We start from the raw sequence: 21,409 nt of genomic DNA, 5'->3' as shown, positions 1-21,409 counted from the left end.
ATCCTGTCATCCCAGTTCATTCTCATATATCAATCTAATCCCATGATTCTAGTTCGAACAAAAAATGACTGAAAAATCACCCTGTGACTCACCATAGCCTGGAATCCAATTGCAAAGCTTTCCTCTTTTAGATATTCAAGCAGCAAAATAAATCAGGGACTGTTATGAAGAAGCAATGCTTGGGTTGCCCGGGTTGGGAGACTGGGGGTTGGGTCAAGAACAATAGAGGTGTGGCACTAATCATGGTATTGGAGCTTTCTTGGTAGTTAGCCCTTATAGTAGACTTTAAAAAATGACCACATTTGTCTCATATACTTTTGCTGCACTTAAGTCAAGCAGTGTATTCAGAGGATCTATTTGAGTTCATGCAGAGTATTTTCCTGGTTTCAGAGCATAGCATGTAATGACTTTTCATTGCAGCATATAAGAAAAGTGATGAATGCATTTCAGAAAGTTTTCAGTTTGTGTGAAAGCCCAGAGCCTGGATAGAAAGTTGAAGAACAGGTTTTTCATGAGGGAGCCATTAATTTCTGCTTCTGTTAAGACTCAACTGCTGTAGTATAGTGAGAGGCAAAAATGAAAATGGATGGGGAAGGTAATACATTCGTCAGACCTCATTTCCCCCCTGTACCCCATCCCCTTGCTTTCTTTAGGTCTGTCCTATGACAGACCCTGTGCAGGTGTTTAAACTGGATAACAGAATCTAATCAAATAGTAATAGATGAGAGAAAAGAAGGGTTTGAATGAGCTATTTTCTTGCTTAAATATCATGGAATCTTTTTAGACACTCCATTTCAATTATATGCTGTATACTTGTATGTGGGCACTGAATGGATGCCATAATATGTTTCTGAGAGGTATTGTACAGATATAGCTTAAAGCACTACATGCCTGAAATGATGTCAGGCGGGCAGAGTGTCTGTAGTCCTGTGTGAGGCTGAAGTTGGTCTTTGCAATCACCGCTCTTGCAGAGCAGTCAAGGTTAAATGTTTTCAACTCTAATTTCCACCATGGTTTTGGCTTCCTGAATGACCACCCCAAAGGCTGCCTCTGAAACAATGCATGATTCCTGGCTGTAAATGCAGTTTGAGAACATAAACACTTGTGTGTCCTGTGTGATTACAATCAAAGGGATTAAACCATTTTTCTTCTTTGTACTTTTGTTTTTCACAGAGCCAGGGGTTGGGTTAGGCATTGGTGCCTGTTGTCTCACACTGGAAAATAGTTCTCCAGGGATCTACATTCACAGCCTGGCCCCAGGATCAGTGGCTAAGATGGATGGTAGATTAAGGTTAGTTATGAACTGAAAGCTGGCTCAGTCTTACAGCATCATATAGACTCCTGCTTAAGAACTCATTTTCAGCAATGGGGTCAGTACTTAATTACTGCAGTGCTTTATTTTTTTTTTAATCCATGGCTTAGATGATTACAGAAAAGTAATGAGAGAGTATAAGTTAAAGAAATTACGAAGAAGTATTTAAAAATAACTGAAGATTTCATGCTCATGTATGTGATATAAGCAGTGGCACAATTCTCAGGGAATGCCATTTTTAAGTTTCCAGACAAGAAACAGCTGAATAGAATAGATGACTCATGTTATGCCAGTTAGAAGTCAGCTCCCCGTTTTACATTCAGTTTTAGGAAAAACTAGCTTTTTTCCCTAAATATAAGTTGATAACTGCAGATAAAGACTTGAACTGTTGTCACACTTAGAAAATTCTACAGGAGAACAAATAATCAGGACAAGGACCCAAAGAGTTAAAAGACACTAAAGCTAAAATAGAAGCTGCAGTGAATAAAGTTCTGATCTGATATTTTAACTGCATGCCCAAAAGTACTGCAAGTGCAGAAGTCAAGACTTATTACACTTGACTCTCTGTCTAAGCAAAGGGAGTATGATTTCTGTGGTTCTTTGGAAGCAAGAAATAGATATAATTGGAACAGTACATTATATCAAGCTTGGAAGCAATAGGAAAGCCAAGTTAATACCATGTGTCAAATCTGCACCCAGGGATTAGTGAACTAGGAGTAAACTTGCATAGCTTTGATTAAAATGTAGTCACTTGAAACGTAATTGAAAGAGCAGCAGGGATTTTGGACAGTATTTTGTTTCTGACCTTCCCTTCTTGGTACATTTCTGGTAGCACAGCCACTTGAAGGGTTGTGGGGGCAGAATAGTCAAGGTTTCTTGCCGTGTCCCAGAAGCATGAATCTGGCCATTGCTCTGTCTTTCTGCCAAAGCCTGCTCCCACCAATCCATCTGCAAATAGGTATCTGGCTCATAGAGGCTGAGGAGTCTAAGGTGGCTAGATATGATGCTGTCCACATCACTGTCTTGTGTGCTGCCAGCTACAGACACTCAAGTGCCTTACAGTGCTAGCCCAAAGGACTGTCATTCTCAGGTAGACCTTTGTCCTTTTGCTGGCTACTTGATATAGCAGGCTGACAACATGTCAGTTATTTTATTGCTTATAGGTTCTTATCAAGGAATAATTCATACTGATTTACATTGTACTTTACTTTGGACTAGAAATTATTTTATGTTCCACTCCAGGTTCCTGTACTTGGTTTAGGAGCAATTGGGTGAAATTCCCAGCAAAGCCCTCTTCTACATCCCTGCATTAGCAGTTCCGTGGGCGTGACCAGCCCATAGAAAGATGCCTACACATAATGACATGCTGCGGAGAAGTTTTCAGTGCTGGCTTTGGCTCCATGTAGGTCATTCCAGAAGTCTGAAATAGGGGGAGAACTACATGGATCCTATTGCCCCAGTACACTGCCCGCCTGGTTTCACATTCAATTAACAGCATGATAGGAGTCCACCACCTTTTTGCTTAATAACTTCATAGCTTATTTCTTGTTTTATCACATCATTAATTGCATTAACGTGTGGCCATGTAACAACTTAAGATGGGATTGACTGGTTAATCGCATCTTAAACGTAACATGTGCCAGGAGCCCGCATGCTGCTAGTACAGAAAAGCCATGCCACAGTGTTCTTGCTTAGTGGCCCTAGGCCAATAAATGAAAGAGGGATTTCCCTACTTCAGTCTCTGTACTCCATGCATCTAGAACATCAGTGCTGATTTAACCTATTAGGAAGTCCTTGAAATAGTGACTTGGTCTCAGGAGGAGGAGGTGGGGTCTGTGTTCTGACTGCAACCCTGCAAAGATGCCCAAAAGTACTACTAAAAAGAAATATCTTTTCTGTAGAAGAATGCATTTTAATATTAGCTTCTTTACCTTTGCAGCTGTTTTAAACTCTCCAGTAGTTGTGTCTCTGTAACATTCTGAACAAATTATTAGGGTAAGGGATGATATCCAGCCATGTTTCCTACCATTCCCGCTTGCATTCTGGGTTGTTGCTCTGTCGCATCAGCAGTTTCTGATTCCATATAGTAAAACTGGGAGAGTGGTTTTGATATTGGCTTTAGAAAACCTCATTAGTCAGATTTTAGCTTCACAATACCAGAGGTTTGGATCCAGATCTTTTATATCTGAACCCCCTCAAAAATATGTGCATATGTCTGTAAATGGTACCAGTTTTTCCAGTTTCTAATTGTTATATGATTGCCTCTTCTTAAATACTTATGCTTTTGATTTACATAGTAATCCAAACCTCATTTTTGTCCTCTAAAGTAGCAAAATAATTACACAACTCGCAAATACCATTCAGTTTATAGAACCCTAAACAGATTACAGACTATTGAACTGTCCTTACCTGTAATTGCCATTTTAGTTGTGTTTTGGCATTAGCTACGTTTCATCTAATTACCACAGCAACTCAAAAAATAAAGAAAAATAGGTGGATTGTATGAAAATCCAAAATAAAAATGTTTTAATAATCATGGAAAATGATTTAATGATATCCCTAGATGACGATCCTTTTTTTAATGGTTCCAGATGTCTGTAGACCAAGAATAGCAAGAGTGAAGGGACTGAAATGAACAATTTACAGTCCTATCTCAGAGGCTTTGTTTGATCATGCTGGTTACTGTAACTTAATTTGAAGTAAAAATAGTTACATCTCACTCAATTTTTCTTTAGTTAAAATCTGAAACAATTTCTTGATCTCATATCTAAGCCATGAGCTTCCAAAAAATCTCTGTTAAAAGGGTTGCACAGTAAGTAATTCAAGATGGTAGTAAGAAGTAATCCATCTGCATGTAATTTTTTCCTTCTATGCTTCGCAAACATCAGTACATACAACTGGAGTCAAACACTCACTTTCACTCTAATCAGGGAGCAGCCAGTTTTGTGCATTGATTTAATACAGTGTCTAACACTGACAGCACAAAGTGGAATATTGGACCCTGCTCCAGCTTCCACTGAAGTCAGTGGGAGTGTCACCATTCACATCAATGGGAATAAGAGCAGGACTGGGTTTGGGTTTTTTTTGCCTACCAAATCCTTTCCAAATATTTATATCTTTGAAAAGTTTGGCCACTAGTCAACAGCACAAACGTTTTATGTGAGGCAGATGTGCTTAACTGGCTGAGGTTTGTTTCTCCAGTCGCGGCGACCAGATTCTAGAGGCAGATTCAGTGAGTCTACGCCATGCAGCATTAAGTGAAGCCTACGCCATTTTGAGTGAATGTGGTCCAGGTCCAGTTAGCCTTATCATTAGCCGTCATCCCAACCCAAAGGTGAGGAAAAAAATGCTTGAATATGTGTATGTTCTTTTCAGCCTTTTACTATCATTTGAGTGTCAATATTTGAGATCCAGTTAATAGAGGATATTTCTATGGCCTGTGTGATGTAGGCAGTCATGCTAAATGATTGTAAATGTCATTTCCCATCTTGGAACGAATGAATCTATAGCTCTGTTAAACCTTTCCTGCTCCTTTGTCACTAAATGACAACTGTTGCCTTAATGGGATTAGCTGCATTTTTTTTTTTTTTTTTTTTTTTGGTGACAAGATTTTTTTAAAAGTCCTTCATCCGATCCAAATGAATGAGTAACTTGTTTTGTTTTACCATTGTAAGACACTCATGGGCATATTAAGTCTTCCTGAACTAATTGGGAAAAGATTTGTTAGGGGAATGATAAAGCTCTGACTTATGAGTTTCTAAATACTTATGGAAGCCTGTTAAAGAAGCACAAATACTCCTAATTCTAAGAGATCCTCTTGACCAGAGTAATTTTGACTTCCTATCCTGAAGGTGATATGCATTTTGTAATGAAGCTTCTAGAAATACTAGTTATTTTCTGGCAACTCAGATATATAGATGATAGCCAAATTGCAGGAGCCTTCCCACCAACATTTGATACCATCACTCAGGGTTTTGGATCTTAGGAGGAGGCGGCAGCAATGCATCTTGGTTAGAGTAAGAGACAGGGAGTTGGAACCCTGCCGAAAATCTGAGGTCAGCAGAACTTAAGAATAGGCGTTTTTACACATTCAGTAATGTGCCATAATTATGGCTCATTAAGTTTAGTACCTGTCATTACAGCTGTAATTGGCACTACTGCACAGTAGAGCAAATGAATGATTTTTTAGTGATATTAATGCACATTAGATTAACTCTACTGCGCATTAACATGGGTTTTGCCTGCCATGCTAATGCACAGTAGAATTAGTCGTCTACACATTAAGAGCCTCCTGTAGATGTGCCCAATAAGTCTTTATATTATGCCAAGTGGAATTATCATTTATTGGTTGCACTGTTAAGCCATTTGTAAACATAATTTAGATAGTCTGAAACAATAGCCCCAAGGAGTACGAACTCTTCCCTCTGTTTCACTATTTACTCAAATCACCTAGTGATAACTCTTCAAGTTTTCTGATTACTTGAGGTTGGGGAAGGCTGGAAGTGATTATTCCATGAGGGGAGCAGGTTGGGAAACACATTGAAAAGAAGGCAAAGATGGCTAGATGAGAAAGCAGGAGATGGAAAGCTCTTTGAATCACAGGCGGTCTGTCCTGTGTTTGAACAGTGCCTTACATAATGGGAACCTGCTATGCATAGGAGGCTTATCTGTACTGTAAATTTATACCCAGTCCACAGACTATAGTTAAAAATGGAATTTTCTATGGATTCTGTTTGGGAACCCTGATCTAAACAGGGATAAAACCAGAAACTGCCCAATCTTGCTGAACATTTGGATTTTGTTTTTTCTCTTCCTTGTTCAAAAAAACACCTTGCATGACTTGCCTGCCCAGTACGTAAAGACTTTAATCAAGGTAGCATTACTATGTTATTTTCCTGAAGGTGGCAGCTGGTGATTCTGGCATCTCTAGCCATGTTTGCACACACTTAATTCTAGGCTACTTCATGACATACAGCATAAGCTTTGGGGGTCAGCCTAAATTACCCCTATCCCTGGCTGAAATTGCCCATAATCTCTATAGTATTACAGCTCTGTTGCATCTCATCTCCAGCCCACCCATAATACATCACATACATCAAGGCTTGGAAGGGGACCCTCGAAGGGCAGCTGTTGGCAGTTTTCTGCAGCTGCTACACTGGGGAATCTGGCTTGACATAGCTTAAGCCGGGACTTTTAAAGCCTCTGTCTGTGCAGCCCCTTTACACAAGATAACACAAGGGCAGCAGGGTGAAGTTCTTGCTGTATGTTCCTCAGCTGCAATGCCATATCACAAAGTGGAAACAGATATTTTTGTTCAGGTTCATGTTGTTTCATGCTTTTTTTACATAACCCTTCACTTCATCACACAAAAGGTATACAGAGCATTTTGTTCCTGAATATACGTGCTTCGGTATTTTCATGCATTTCCAAGAGAAATACCACAAAGATTTTCTTTCCTCTGTTATTCTGAGTGAATGTGGCATTCATGCTATGTTTAAACTGCTGAGTTTGCCTAGGGATCATTCAAATCCTCTTCGTTCAAAGACTTTCAGATTTCTGACCTGTCTTTGTGCCGAGTTTTAATTTGTGTAAAGTGGACCATATTAAAATCACATTGGATGTATCTGAAAACAGACCTTTGGAGTTATGTACGTTTGAACTCCAGCAGTTCCTGTTCTAAGATCATAGGGAAATTTTCTGAATAATAACCAACAGTGGGTGTGTTGCAGTAATTCAGGGATAATTTCTGCGTTTTAAATACCACATATCACTGCAGTTTATTTTATATGGGAAAAATTAGTTGACAATGACTGATCATTTTAGTAAAGAAGGGAGGAAGTGAAAGAAGAACTTAGCTACTATTTCATCTAGTATTTCAGTATTTTATTTTTTTAGCTGATCGTCTTTTTATTCATGGAATATTTTTGGAAAAAAGGACTGCTATGAATATTTAAACATAATATTTTTATACACATGGCTCAAGAAGTTATGATATATTATTAATTAGATGAAAATAATAGCATGATCATGAGTTTGCTTTGTTTATGCAAGTCTGGTGCATTGTTTATATTTAATATTCAGGTATTTGGTGTGATACTTTGGCGGGTCCCATTTTCCTGAAACCTCTCAATACCCCAGCTCAGTATCCCACAGGGAGGAATCTGAATCAAGCCAGGACTAGCACTTAGAAGCTCTTGACTCCTGTGCTGAGGCCTCTAAAATAACAGTTTGTCTTGAATGAATAATGAATTTGTGGTGATCCGTGTTTAGCAACTTTGTCCCACAGTAGACTCACAGTATCTGTTTTCTATTAATAATTAGGTTTCTGAACAGGAGATGGATGAAGCAATAGCCCGTACCACTCTGCGTGACAGCAAGGATGCCAGTTCCTCTCCTGTCATGGGTAGGGGCAATTTTTTTCTTTGTTGCAGCAAATAAATTTATTCATAATTTTTTTCATATATGTCAACATTTATCTGGCATGCTGTTGGGATCCTGGCATTCATTGCTATTTTAGTCTCACTGACAAAATTTCTATTCTACAATGTTTATTTAAATTCTTTGTTTCAAGAGTAGCTGCTGTCCAGCCCACATCCTTAGTACTGTGCGTCTGTGTTACATTTTTCTAGGACACCCCTCATCTGAACAGCAGAGTGCCAGAAAGTTACTACTCCATCTGATCTGAGGGGAATGGGGCAGATCATTGCATTTGAGGACACATAGCCAGCATGGGTTTCCTTGTTAAAGAGGAGAGATAACTTAGATGGGCTGCTGACAAATTGTCAGTTTTGCCTATCAGCTGGGCACAATTGAATCCAGGATGGATTCAAACCTTGACATGAGCAGTTTGTCAAATCTGCCAGTTGAAAGTGAATTTGTAAGGAAATATATTAACTCTAATCACATCACTGCTTAATGGAAAGCCAAGAGATTGTTTCCCCTTCCACTGGGATTGACAGAATGGCCAATTAATTTCAAGACAGAAATGTTCAGTTTTCAATCAACCCTTATTTATGCCAAAACATGTTCTCTGACTAGAGTCCAAGTTATTTGGTAATAGACCTTTGCCTGTGGCTTCTGCCCTCCATAGCCAATTGTGCTGAGGTTTTTAATCAGGTTAGAGGATTTACATTCATTTCCTCCGTTCTTTCTCTCAACTCTCCGCTATGTGTGTATGATGTCAGTTAAGACATTATCCTTTATGACAGGGGTTCTTAAACTTTGTGATACCTTGACCCCAAGTGCTGGATGGTGGCGGTGGGGGCTGGGGAGCTTGCACATGGCAGCCACTGCTGCTATCCACCACTCTGCATTGCTACTATGTACCACTTCCACGTGCCACCGCATGTACCCCCTGGGAAGTTTGCAGCCCCCTTTTAAGTTGCTCGTGACCCCCCAGAGGATCATGACTCTCATTTTGAGAACCCCTGCTTTATGATAAAGTGCTGGATCTAGCTCCCAAGCTTAGTGTAACAGCATATCTGGGGGGGATGGAGAGAAACTGCAGGTATATTGCATAGCTGTTTTGCTGAATAAACTGTTTTGAAATGTCGTAAGTGACTCAGACAATAGGGTGATAAGTATAACACCTAAATAGACAGGCGTATTAAACTTGCTTACATAATACACTCCAGAGCTTTATTTTTTAAGAATTAAACTAAATCCTGTTTAACAGGGTCTGTGCAAAAGAGTCCATCCCCTAGCATGAAGGCCAGACAAGGAGAGCCCTCGTCACCTCTCAGCTGGACAATGAAACGCTTCCTGGAGCCAGCAAGTCGGGTAAAATGATCAAAATGCAACAAATAATGCTGCTTTTAGGCTTAACCTTACCCAAGAATCAGATTGCTGGGAACAAGGGAATTGTGCTTCTTCCCTGTTGCACACATGTTGCTAAAGGATTCTCTTTGTTAAGCCATAATGGCAGTGTTAATGATGCTATAGCCACGATGGTCCAGGAACTGTGAGAGGCAAGGATTTTTTTGGTTGACCATTTAATTGAAACAGCTGGAATGCTTTGCATTTGAAAACTTGTCTGACCCAGGAAATTAGAGGCCTGTTAGTCTTACCTTGGTCGTGGGGAGGCTCTTTGAGAAAATTATCCAGGAGCACATCTGTGAGGGGCCAGCAGTGGAGTGTTTGCTTAGGGGCAACCAGTCTGGGTTCGTTAGATGCAGGTCCTGTCAGATGAACCTGGTGGCCTTCTGTGATCAGGTCACAAAATCCTCGGATGCAGTGGACGTAGTCTTTCTGGACTTTAGGAAGGCCTTTGACACTGTCTCTCACCCCATTCTCGTTAAAAAATTAGGAGATTGTGGTGTTGATACCTACACAGCCAAATGGGTCGCCAATTGGCTGGAGGGCCGCACCCAGAGAGTGGTGGTGGATGGGTCATTTTCGACCTGGAGGGATGTGGGAAGGGGGTCCCCCAGGGCTCAGTCCTTGGTCCTCAGGCCTACACTGTTCAACATCTTCATCAGGGACTTGGACAAGGGGGTGAAAAGCACCTTGTTCAAACTCGTGGATGACATTAAGATATGGGGAGAGGTGGGCATAGTAGAAGGGAGGAACAGGCTGCAATTGGATTTAGACAGGTTACAGGGGTGGGTGGATGAGAACAGGATGGGTTTCAATACGGACAAGTGCAGGGTACTGCACCTAGGGAGAAAGAACCAGCAGCATACCTACAGGCTGGGGAACTTTCTTCTCATCAGCACAGAGGCAGAAAAGGATTCATAGATTCACAGAAGTTAGGGTCAGAAGAGACTTCAATAGATCATCGAGTCCGAGCCCCTGCATAGACAGGAAGGCATGCCCCACCCGCTGCTGTAGCCCATGCAATGAAGGGACTGGTGGGATGGGTAGGACTACAATTTAACCCCTTTGGGGTTGCATGCAGCCCATAGGCTACCAGTTGGACAGCCCTGGTCTACACTGCAGACGCCTTCTGTAGTGTGGATGGCATAAAAGACTGCTTTTCACATGTCACTTGTGTCACAATCTGATTTTTTTTTTTTTTTTTTTTTACTAAATGCTGTAATGTAATTGAATATTGTTACAACTGAGCTCTGCTTGGGGTTGAGCTCATGTTGATGAAGAGACTAAAAATGGGGAGTCTGGCTGCAATCCTTGGGTCACTGGACTTACTAATAGACAACTGATTGGTTTCTGTATACTGTTATAGTAGTGGAGCAAGTTGGAATCTCCATAAGGAGATATATTCAGAAGCAGAGAAGGAGCACTTTTAAGTGCAGCCTCTCAAGGGGATTGCAAAGGTGGATGCTTATGTACCTGATTTTTATTCCCAAATGCCCATGTTGAATACTCCCTGAACAAATTGAGTGTGCAGAAAACATGTGCATTTTTATTTAGGTGCCTAAACATGGAGTTGGGTGTCAAACGTCAGCCACTCGAGTGTGACAACATGGACCTTTATTGTTTTTCTCTTCCCTTATTTGTAGACTTGGGATGTTACTCCTTACTTTAGTCATGAGGCCAAGGCCTTGTTGACACTTTCCTTGCAGCTACCAGCATCAAGCCAGTAGAGCGCACACACATCCGTGCTGCTTCTGGTGGCTCCACTGCCACAGGTATGCCACTGCAGTATAAAGTGGACCCTGCCAAAGGGGCTGTGGCAGCCAGAGGAAGGCACAGAAGCATCTGCATGGGTGGAAGCAGCAACCTTAACTCCACTGGGCAGAGGTGGGCTAGCTTTGCTGGCAGAAAGGAGGGGATTCTTCTGCCACAGAACTCCAGTTTTGCCAGCAAGTTTGTAGCATAGACTAGGCCTTAGAGGTGGTTGTAGGGCAGACCCAGAAGTTGCTTTACAAATAAGTGACCACCAGTCGCCAGTTGGGTTTGTTTTATTTTCAGCAGGGATCTGTCAGTTCTGAAACGGAGCTTTCTCAGTACTTCTCACAAGATGGCCCAAGCCAGCTGTCATTTTCTGACGCTGTAATAACAGGCTCCAGTGATGAAGAGCAGCTCCGTCAGAAGAGTGGAAGCAGCTCTCTGGATGACAGCTCTCTTCCTCCCGGCAATCTAAGTAAGCAAGAGCAATCTAAGAAAATGACAAGATACTTATGGGATAGTTGCTGCTTGCATTCTGGTTTGCTTTACTAAGTTGCAGCATTCTGATAATTGGACTGCACAGAAATGTCAGCCAACATTTATAATTTGATGCTACAAAAGATGAACGAAGTAATTTAAAAGCAGTGCACGTACCATAAGTTTCCAGGAAAGTTTGCCTGGATTGCATCTCTGACTACATGCGATCAGATTTATATTACAGCCTTGGCAGACCAGGTATAAGTTGACGTCAGTGTAAGTTGATCATACCAGTAACGATTATCTGCTTGCTGTATTTCTATATAATCACTCTTAAATATCTCTGATATGTGCAACTTTGGTTTTGCATCAGCACCTATGCCTTGGTCTCTTGTAGCACTTGGCTGAAACAACCTTGTTACCTCTTTATTCTCATTTTAAGACTTGGATGAAAATATATCTGTTCTCTCTTGCCTATGCCTTTGATATAACCTCCCACTCTTCTGTCAGTTTTCTTTATATGCTCTACAAAGCATTTTTGACATGGTTTGTCAGAAGGCTACTGTGCAAACTATGGTTGTATTATGTACAAAGGTTTTGCAAGAAGGGCATAAGAATGAAGTCTTAGAACACCTAACATTCTTAATGAAAGATAGGATGGCTTTTTTGTCTCTGAATTTGTGCCTCTCTCTTTAATTGATTTTGTCTGCTCTGCCTATAGATATAAGGAGAATTTCAAGGATATCTTGTTGTTTGAAGTAAAATAAAAAAGTGCATGTGCTCCCTTTTCTTTTTGGGGTCATAGTCATAGTTCAGTCACATGCTGAAAATAAAACCAGATGTGCAGTAAACAGATTTCAAGAAGCACCCGTAAATCATAATACCATCTGTCATTTCTGTTGCTGTGGATGGTAGGTATGTCTTGGAGCAGAAGACATGGAAAAACTTCAGAAAGCAAACATTTCCTCTAATAAATAAGCATATAGGTCCTTTTATGAAGAGGTCTCAGTTTGGTCTAAAAATAGCCAAGAAGTACCATTATGCATTTTTTTTTTTCCCCCCCCCCTAGCTCCCAAAGAAGCAGGAACCATGAAAGCGGGTAGCCTTGCTTCTCCAAGCAATGGAAAGCCACCTTGTCTTCTCAACAGGCACATGGAATGTGTCCGACAGGGTAGCCTTAGAAGCAGCCCCAAGTATGTCCGGAGCCCGTTTCTGCGACAGAGGAGGGTTGTTTTCTATGATGGTGATGTTAGTGATGAGGATGAAGATGCCCACTTTCAAAGGGGACAGGGGAACAAGGGCCAGAAAATCACTGAGAAAGACTGTGATATTGTCATCGCCACCTCTTCAGTTGAAATTGATGACGAGAGTCAGGATGGTGAATTACCTCGACACATAGGCAGCGAAGCATCTACTCCTCTCTATGGCAACTCCCTGGAGTCTGAGGATAGCACTCTGGAGCAAATGGACTCTCCCTTCTTTCCAATCAAAGCATTTGATTACTCAAGCATGCCTGAGTTTCGCCTTGGTAACCTGTGCGTCAAGGAGCTCCGAGAGGCACAGCTTGAATCAAAGAGATCTCCTAAGCTGGAGCACAAAGCAGTCACAAGAGTAAAAAGTATGATGAGCACTGAGTGCCGTGGTCTGCCGAGGCAGAAGATTGAGGAGCACAGTCTCTGTGATAAGCCTGTTGCAAGGGTACCTCCTCATAGCAAAAAGACTGGTCCCGACAGCTCTGAGCAGAGCAATGTTGAAATAGTGACTCTGGTTCGGAATGAAGATGAATCCTTTGGACTGGATTTGGAAATCCAAGCCACACCCTTAAGAATTATGATAACAGGCTTAAGGCCAGGAGGAGCAGCTGAGAAGGTAAGGGTCAAAAAATACAAGTCTGTTTTACTTGGTTTCTCTTTGTGGAGATTTATATTTGATAAAGGAGATATGCACATGTGCAAATAAGATCTGTTTGGCCAAAATGTCTCATCTCTTCTCTTTTTAAAATACGATTAAACTAAATGCTGAGAGATGTATGCATGCCCCTGCTAATTTAAGCTTGAAAAAGTCAAGAGGCAAATACTGCTCTTGGAATAATCCATGTTAGTAATTATTTTGGGGGGGTTGCTACATTTTTTTTCATGTGGCAGGTTACATATTGGTGACAGAAAGAGGGGTAGCTTATCAAGAGACTTCAGAATTGTGTCTCAGTTTGAAAGGTAACAATTCTAGTTCCCATCTGTAATCACACACCCACACCCAGAAGTTATGTTATAGTCATGACTGAATGAGGTTCCTAGGTGCTGTGGTAGTAATACAAATAATAAATTGTATGTGGCTGTTTTAGCTGGACTTGTTATGCTGGGGATATTTGAGTCATATCTGTATAGAACGGATTTTAACTAAATCACTGAACCATTTGAAGACTCTGTAAGCAGTGTTTGGCACAATGTTATAGCACCTATAGGGTCAGGCTCAATACCACCTCTTAGGCACTCAAATGGGCTTAGGCCTGTAAGGGTGATTCTCTTCTAGCCTGTTTGGCTAAGCACAAATAGTGAAAAAGTCTGAGGCTGGATTGATTCATGCTTCACAGGTAAACTGCGTAGATTGAACTGATAAGCAAGTAAACAGACATTGACTTCCAATTCCAGAAATTCAGCCACATGTCTCCAATGTCCAAGGCCAGAAGCAAGGGAGGAAGGAGACACTAGATCATGCCTCCCTGCTCAGCTGGAGCAGACAGTGTGGTCCAAGGCTAGCCTGCCCACCCTGCAAGGGAGGATTTATGGGGGAGGTGCAAAGCATCCTGGGATTCTGGGGGACTGTGCATTAACTTGAATCTGGAGGGGATTTGGGAAAGCAGTACAATAAGCTGATTTAACCTAAATCAGTTAAGTCTGATACTACATCCATCCAAGTTTATCTTAAACCAGTTTCAGTAATTTTGAAAGTGGTTGATGTGCCCTGAACTTCTGTTGTGTTACAGATTTGAACCAGTTTCTAATCACTTATGCCAGTTTATGTATAATTTCTGTTCCTAGCCTTTAAGCCCAGAAAATGCATTAACGTGTCTACTTTTATAACACACCCTCATCTTACCCTTAAGACTGAGTCGCAAAAGAGCAGTTGCGGGAGTAAGACCAACCCACCTTTTACAGTAGCAGTTTCTTAAGGATTCAGGCAGAGTGGAATAGTATTGTGCTCAAGTCTATAAGTCAGGGGCAGACAATAATTTTGGCTGGAGTGCCACTTAATAAATTTTGGTGAGTTGTCGAGGGCTGCATGGGTAGTCCCACCCTTGACAGTTGCCCTGCCTCTGGTCACCATATTGGGACTGGAAATCCTGCTCCGTAACCCCTGACCTGTGCCACTGAATGTGGCAGATGCTGTTTCTGGGAGGGAGGGGGTTGCCATGTTAGAATGAGGGAAAAAAAACCAAATCATACACTAAAAGTCAAAAACCTACTATAACATTTTAATTTTATTACAGAAAATATTTTTGACATATGTTTGCATAGTGCATATGGAGGTGATCGCATAATAACTCAAAAAAAGTCTTAGTCTTGTATAATTGTAGGTGGTGGGGGTGTATGGTGGAGGGTGGAGTGTGTGTTTGTGGGGGGGGGGGTTGTGAGGGGCTGTGGCTGCGTGTGGGGGGGCATAGAGTATGTTGGAGTGTTGGTATATGTTGGTGAGGGTTGTGGGGGTAGGATGCAAGTGTGTGAGGTTTGTGGGATGCCAGCAGCAGCAGCAGGTGGGGTGCTCAGGGCGTTCGTGCCCAAAGAAGGTGCTGGTGCACGGCTCTGTTCAGCTCTGGCCAGCGCTGCGCATAGGAGGACACTGGGGAAGCTAAGTGGGTCCCCATGGGGGCTACAGCAGGGGCAGCAGCAACCCCGCCCAGAAGCGGTGTGCTGGCAGGGCCCGGGCCTTCCACCCACAAGGGTGGGAGCAAGGTGTAATAGAGTATATGGGAGGGCAGGGGGAGGTATGTGTGGATGCCTTGCTCCCACCCCTGTGGGTGGGAGGCTTGGGCTAGACACAGTTCATTGGTGGGCACTGCGGGCCAAATGAAAGTGCCTGGCGGGCTGTGTTTTGCCCACCCCTACTCTAAGTCCATTCATGTACGTAATAGGTGGGACAGAATCTGGCCCTCAGTGACTCTTTACTGTTGAGAGGAAGTATGGCATGTCAATTTGAGTTGGACTCCGGGAGTTGGGACTTCTCGGTCCTACTCCTATTTCTGCCACTGATCTATTTTTTAATGCTGGAAAATGTATGTAGCCTATCCCCCAAAAGCCTGATTCCAGCCATGACATCCAGCCATGATTAATGTCATTAAAAGACTCCATTTAGTTTAATGGTTCTATTGGGTCCCAAGCCTCATGGCAGGATGTGGTAGATAGGAGACAACGCTGCTGAGAGAAGCCCTGAAGACGTTAGAACCAATTATACCGGAACCCCTTTAGATGAAAGGGACTGTGTTAGTTTTCCTCATAGCACCATCTTTGAGTGCTCAGCAACATTTTCAGCATACTTCACTGGGATTGTGGCTGGCCTCTTGCACTGGGCCATGGAAAGAATAGGAGGTCTTGCCTTTGTTCCCCTCAGGGGCAGGCATAGTTTGTATGCCTGCTTCCTTGACTGCATGAAATGTTACCAGTGTTCTCTGTCCTGTGACTTAGAAATTGGGAGTGTTGCTCTGAAGCCATTGATATTTCTATTACAAACTGCCCTCTGCTTCTGGGACTGAGCCTTTCAGGTATTTATTTTCATTCATATCTGTCATTCTATCAGGACTCGGAGGGAAAGCTGGCTGTAGGAGATGAGATTTCTTCCATCAACAGTGCCCCCGTCAGTGGAATGACATATGAGGAAATCTGTCTGCTTATGCAGAATCTCCCCACGTCTGTGACATTTGGGGTGCAGAAAGCAGTGCCAGGTAAGGGCATTTTCTGACAACATTGAAGCACGGGAAGGCTTGATCAAACATTTTGCTAACTTGGCTTTCAAAGATAATTTGAGTGGGAAGGACATTATTTTTAGGATGATGATATAGCACGTCATCAGTGAACCAGGGTTTTCCATCATTACAGCATGCGTTGTAATTCTATACTAAATGTTGAAGGCACAGATTTCTAGTATATCTCTTCCCATACAATATTTAGAAGTTTTGAGTTACTTAAGGGGGACTGAGATTAACCCATCAGTAGCATGAAGATGTCAACAGCCACCTTGATGGCCATTCTTTTTCCAAGATTAAGTACTTTGATCCTCGTTAGTCTACCAGCTCTCTTTAAATGTAAGGTTTAAGTAGTATTTTGGGATCAGACAAAAATCCAGATTTTTTCCCTTGATAAATCCCCCAGTAGGGATGTATGTGTGTACTGCAGTCTCCTTGTACCTAATGTTTATATGAATTCTGCAGCATGGAAATGATACTTGGAAAAGAACAACATTGCTTCTTAGCTTCTTGGAGGTTCAGGTGAATGGAAGAACAGTACAGTAGTATATTTTGTTTTATCTTGGCTAGAATACACTCCAATTGGTCTATATATGGTGACTTACTCTGATTATCTTCCTGATGCTTGTGAGGAATTCCTGGTAGGTGAGGTACTTCTCTTCCCCATTCCTCAGGCTATCCTGAGCATCACAGAGGCTCCTGGTAGTAGGGGTATGTGCAGGTTGGCACTCTTCACAAGTGTGCACATTCCTTCCTGAGATGTATTTATTTGTGTGTGTGTTTGGGGGTAGGAATGGGGAGAATGATGGCAGGTATCAGTCACCTATCTGGGATTGGATTAAATGCTCATTAGATGGGAGGGAAGTTACCCAGGTGTGAAAAATTAATTACATGCATAAGTGCTTACAAGATCAGAGCCAAAATATTTTCTGTTGCTCATCACTGGGGCATCTAAGCACCTCTAATTATTTTGCTAGTCTTCAGGTACTTAACACAGTTATGGAAGGCCGGTATTACCTGTTCTTTTTCCTAATTCTGTTGGTTAATAGGCCTGTCTTGTTGCATACTTGTGCTTTGATGATGAGCGTGCTGTTTCGGTTTCAGAGTTTAAAATAAAACTAATCAGAATCACTAAAAGCGTCTTCCTTGAGTATGTTGTTTTGGTCACACTGGATTGTGATTACTTCTGAAGATTGTGAAAATCATAGCATATTAAAAGAATTGCAGGGAAGTTAGGAAACATCAAAGTGGCTTATAAGCATGTCTGGTTTTGCTGTCATATTTTGTGTCTGGTTTTGCATGTCATATTTTGTGCCTGGTTTTCCATAGCTAATTGAAGTTAAGTGTTTCACTTGCTTTTTTTAAATCTTGATTCAGATGTGGACAGACCTACAAACCTCAACATACTTTCAGGGCCAGATGCCCAACTCAGCAGCAACGTTGTAGTTGAAGAAGGAATAGCATCTGGGAAACTAGAAAAAGGGACTTCCCAGAGTGATGATGTAGACCTTGTCACAGAAAGAACAATGCTGCCACCTTCCGCCGCGACCAAAGAGGTGCAAGTAGGTTCTTCAGAAATCAGCTGTGCTGAGGTCAGTGCTGTGATTCCCATCACGGATATTGATGACTTGCTCAGCAAACTGAATTCTTCAGAGGACAGAAGCTCTCAATCATCACCAAGAGCAGTGAGCCCCATTAGAAAGCAGTGCACTGCCAAGCATAACTGTGGGACAGAAGAGGGTTGTCCCACTAATTCTGAGCCAGAGATGGTGACGAATGAGGTATCTGAAAAAACTATCAATTATACATCTAATGCACAGGGGATTTTGGGATTATCAGTGCTGGATTCCATTAATACAGGCAAGCTTTTTACTGTGAATAAAAACTGTTTAAATAACTATTCTAGGAATTTTAGCAGTTTGAGTGAAGACAGTTATTCTGGAGCCGATTCTGTGGAAGACAGCAGAAACAGTCCATTTCTAAAGTCTATGTATGGTGCTGCAGAGGACTCCCACTCAGACACAGAATCACTCACAGAAGCTCCTGATGCTCCTGGAGATGTTTTACTTTTGCCATCCGTTGCTGATAATTCCTCAGGGGCCTGTAATGTGACAGAGTCAGATGAGGAACAAATTGAAATTTGTTGCATGAATAATGAGCTGCAAGAGTCTGCTCAGGAGCAGCGGCTTGCGTCTGCTGCAAGCTTACCCCGGCCAGTCCCACCACACATTGCAGAAGTTTCACAAGCAGAGGATTATACAGAACATGGTTCACCAGATACAAAGCTCTACAAACCTCTGTGTCTACCAGAAGATCAAGGGTGTCCCATTCCCCTACAGCATTTGCATACTGGAAATATACTTCCCTCCACTTCCTTACTCTCTCCTTCCTCAGATACTTTACCAGATAAAGATACCCTAAAAAGTTCAGTAGCTTGTGCTTTCCATAACAATGGTGCTTTAAGTACAGAAGACAGACTAAGCTTAGAGATCAGTGAAAAGTCTATGGAGTCCTGCAAATCTGTACAAGATGATGCATCTTTGCAATGCGAAAGGATAGGTTCCTGCGTGAGTAGGAGAGTTAACAGCTTGGAGATCCATTTACTAGACAAAGAACAACCTGACAAAGAAGAGGGATCCAGATTTGAAAGAGAATTGGCAGCTGATGATTGCAGTCACACAGTTGGTTATCATTCTCTTTTGGTGAAGAAGGAAACAAATAGTTTGGCTAAAGCAGAGGATAATCATGTCCACTCTTTATTACAAAGAGTTACATCCAGGTCAACCCTTTCTCCAAAATCAAAAGATCTAAGTAAGACTAGCACTGCTCCTGACTTGTCAGAGAAAAATGAAAAAGTTAATGGTGTAACTTTGGGAAGGGGTTCTAATGTGAAAATCCAGAGTTCCAGTACAAATCACTTCAAAGGAGTCACTGTACCACATACTCCTTCCTCACAGAAAAAATCACATCAGGAATCCAAGGGAATAGCCCAAAAGCATGTAGTAGAAGCACTGTTAAATAACCAGAGAGCCAAAACGGGACAGAAGCTAAAGGGTCTAACCATCAAAAGTAAACCAAAAGCAAATGCAGAACCTCCTAGCCCTAATCCTGCAAAAAGCAGTGGGATTGATCAGCGAAGGATTTCTGTTTCTCCACAGTTATCACCCAAGCTTCTCATAAAGAAAGCATCAGTGTCCCATAACATGCCTACAAACACAGAACCTGGCAAGAGCTTTTCAACAGCCTCAAAGGCTCTTAAATCAGAGCATGAAAATAAGCTATCTTTACTTGCATGTAAAGAAACATTTTCCCCCTCGCTGAATGGTGACAGCAGCCCAAAGCAGAGTAATGACACTAAAACCAATGGCAATGTTGAACTAAATGTTAGTGGGGAATCAGAACACCAGAGGGGATGTGGAAAGCAAAAAGAAAGGCCAGCTTCAGTGCAATGTGAAGAAAAAGGTGGTAAGATGAATGGTGATATTTTTAAAACAAAAGAAGATCAGTTCAAAGTAACGAACTCTCCTAAAGGTACACCAAAAAGTGAGCATGCAAAAAAGAAAGTAGAGAATCATGGAACAGGTCTGAACTTGATAAATAGTTATTATGGAGAAGGCAACATGAAGCCATTTGGTCCTCACATCATAGGAGTATCTAACAAGGACTCTTCCTCACTGAGGTCTTCCCCAATTCAGCAGGAGCAGCCAGAAGGACAGGAAATTCAACGCACTTTCATTGAGGTGAGGCTCTCCTCTTCTTCTTCCTCCTCCTCCTCCTCCTCCTCTTCCTCATTGGCACCATCTTCACAGCTGCTGCTGTTGGAAAAGGCAGAAGATAGCAATAAAAAGATCAGCCACTGGATCGAGGAGCTAGGGACTGCACAGTATTTCACAAGAATAGATGCTGTTGGGAGTGGAAGTCTATACTGTGGATCAAAACCAGTGTCAAGGACTTACTCAGTGCCAGCTCAGTTATCAAGTCACCTGAGGGAAGATGGTGCCATTATAGGTGTTCCAGCACACCATATGCAAGATCTTCAGAGCCACGTTGCAGGGGAAAAATGCACCCAAAAAGAGCCAGACATGTTAAAAATTGTCCATTTAAATATGCTGAATGGCCAGAGCACCCAGAGTGAAAGAGAACAGACATATACTTCCAAAAGTATCCCAAAACCAAGCCTTGAGGAGCAGCCTTTAGCCAATGAAAATAGCTGCTCTGTTATAGATAAACAAAAACCTTTAAGAAGAAATTATTACTATTATGAACTGAACTGGCCACATGACCCTACTTCATCTTTCTCTGTCAAACAGCGAATCAAATCCTTTGAGAACCTGGCACACTTTGAGAGATCTGTTAAAGCTGTAGACATACACTCCACCTCCAGTGGTTCTAAGTCACCTGTTGGCAGAAGATCTTCTAGTGGTATCACTTCCGTTACCCCTGCCAGTCCAAGTGATGTAGTGCGGGCACTGAGACGAAGTTTAAGTTCATACGGCGATGGTCAGAGCAACATTCCACCATCTCCACAGCTGACAAAGTCATCAACAAATATAGACTTAGCCCATGTGCAGAAGAACTCAACAGAAGGCAGCAAAGATGATGCAAATTTGAAGAAAAGCAAGGGTGAAGGTACTTCAGGGGATCTGAATGTCTTGCTTCCCCCTGTGTCCCATATGCGGAGAAACAGAGGTCACTGCAGGCAGTTGATGTCCCGCTCAAAGCTCAGGGAGCTCAGAGCACTGAGCATGCCTGATCTGGACAAGCTGTGCGATGAGGACTTTTCAGTGGAACCTAAGACTGTGCACTTCAAAACTGAACTGGAAATTACACCTAGGAGGTCTCTTGGCCTACCCGCTGAAAGTGGTGCTTCTCCTGCCCTTTCTAACCTTGTGAAGTTGAACAGGCTGTCTTCCAGAGGAAGTGCACCCTGGACCAGTGGTTCAGGAACTCCTGGCTCAGCATCTGATGATGAAGTACCACGTGATAGCTACCTAGGTCAGAAACACTCAGGAAAAAGTTGGTCAATCAGGTGAGTTTTTAATGTTTTTCTAATACCTTTTTTTTGAAAATATCTGTAAACGAGAGGGGTAATTTCC

The 21,409-nt window shown here is 42.1% G+C and overlaps 1 protein-coding gene across 3 annotated transcripts in view; it reads left to right on the top strand.

Moving 5' to 3' along the window:
* Positions 1 to 21,409, top strand: part of PDZD2 (PDZ domain containing 2) — a 199,057-nt gene that overhangs the window by 158,855 nt on the left and 18,793 nt on the right. For 2 of the 3 annotated variants that reach the window (XM_019531915.1, XM_019531913.1), the window contains 8 exons: positions 1,174 to 1,291; positions 4,514 to 4,646; positions 7,634 to 7,715; positions 8,988 to 9,091; positions 11,183 to 11,354; positions 12,426 to 13,225; positions 16,148 to 16,292; positions 17,691 to 21,342. In XM_019531915.1, the coding sequence (XP_019387460.1) occupies positions 1,174 to 1,291; positions 4,514 to 4,646; positions 7,634 to 7,715; positions 8,988 to 9,091; positions 11,183 to 11,354; positions 12,426 to 13,225; positions 16,148 to 16,292; positions 17,691 to 21,342 (5,206 nt within the window). The remainder of the gene's footprint in view (positions 1 to 1,173; positions 1,292 to 4,513; positions 4,647 to 7,633; positions 7,716 to 8,987; positions 9,092 to 11,182; positions 11,355 to 12,425; positions 13,226 to 16,147; positions 16,293 to 17,690; positions 21,343 to 21,409) is intronic. The other variant, XM_019531914.1, reaches the window with a different exon arrangement.

This window comes from Crocodylus porosus, unplaced genomic scaffold, assembly GCF_001723895.1.
Source record: "Crocodylus porosus isolate Cpor-Errol unplaced genomic scaffold, CroPor_comp1, whole genome shotgun sequence".
NCBI lineage: Eukaryota > Metazoa > Chordata > Crocodylia > Crocodylidae > Crocodylus > Crocodylus porosus.
This window is presented reverse-complemented; position numbering and strand designations above follow the sequence as displayed.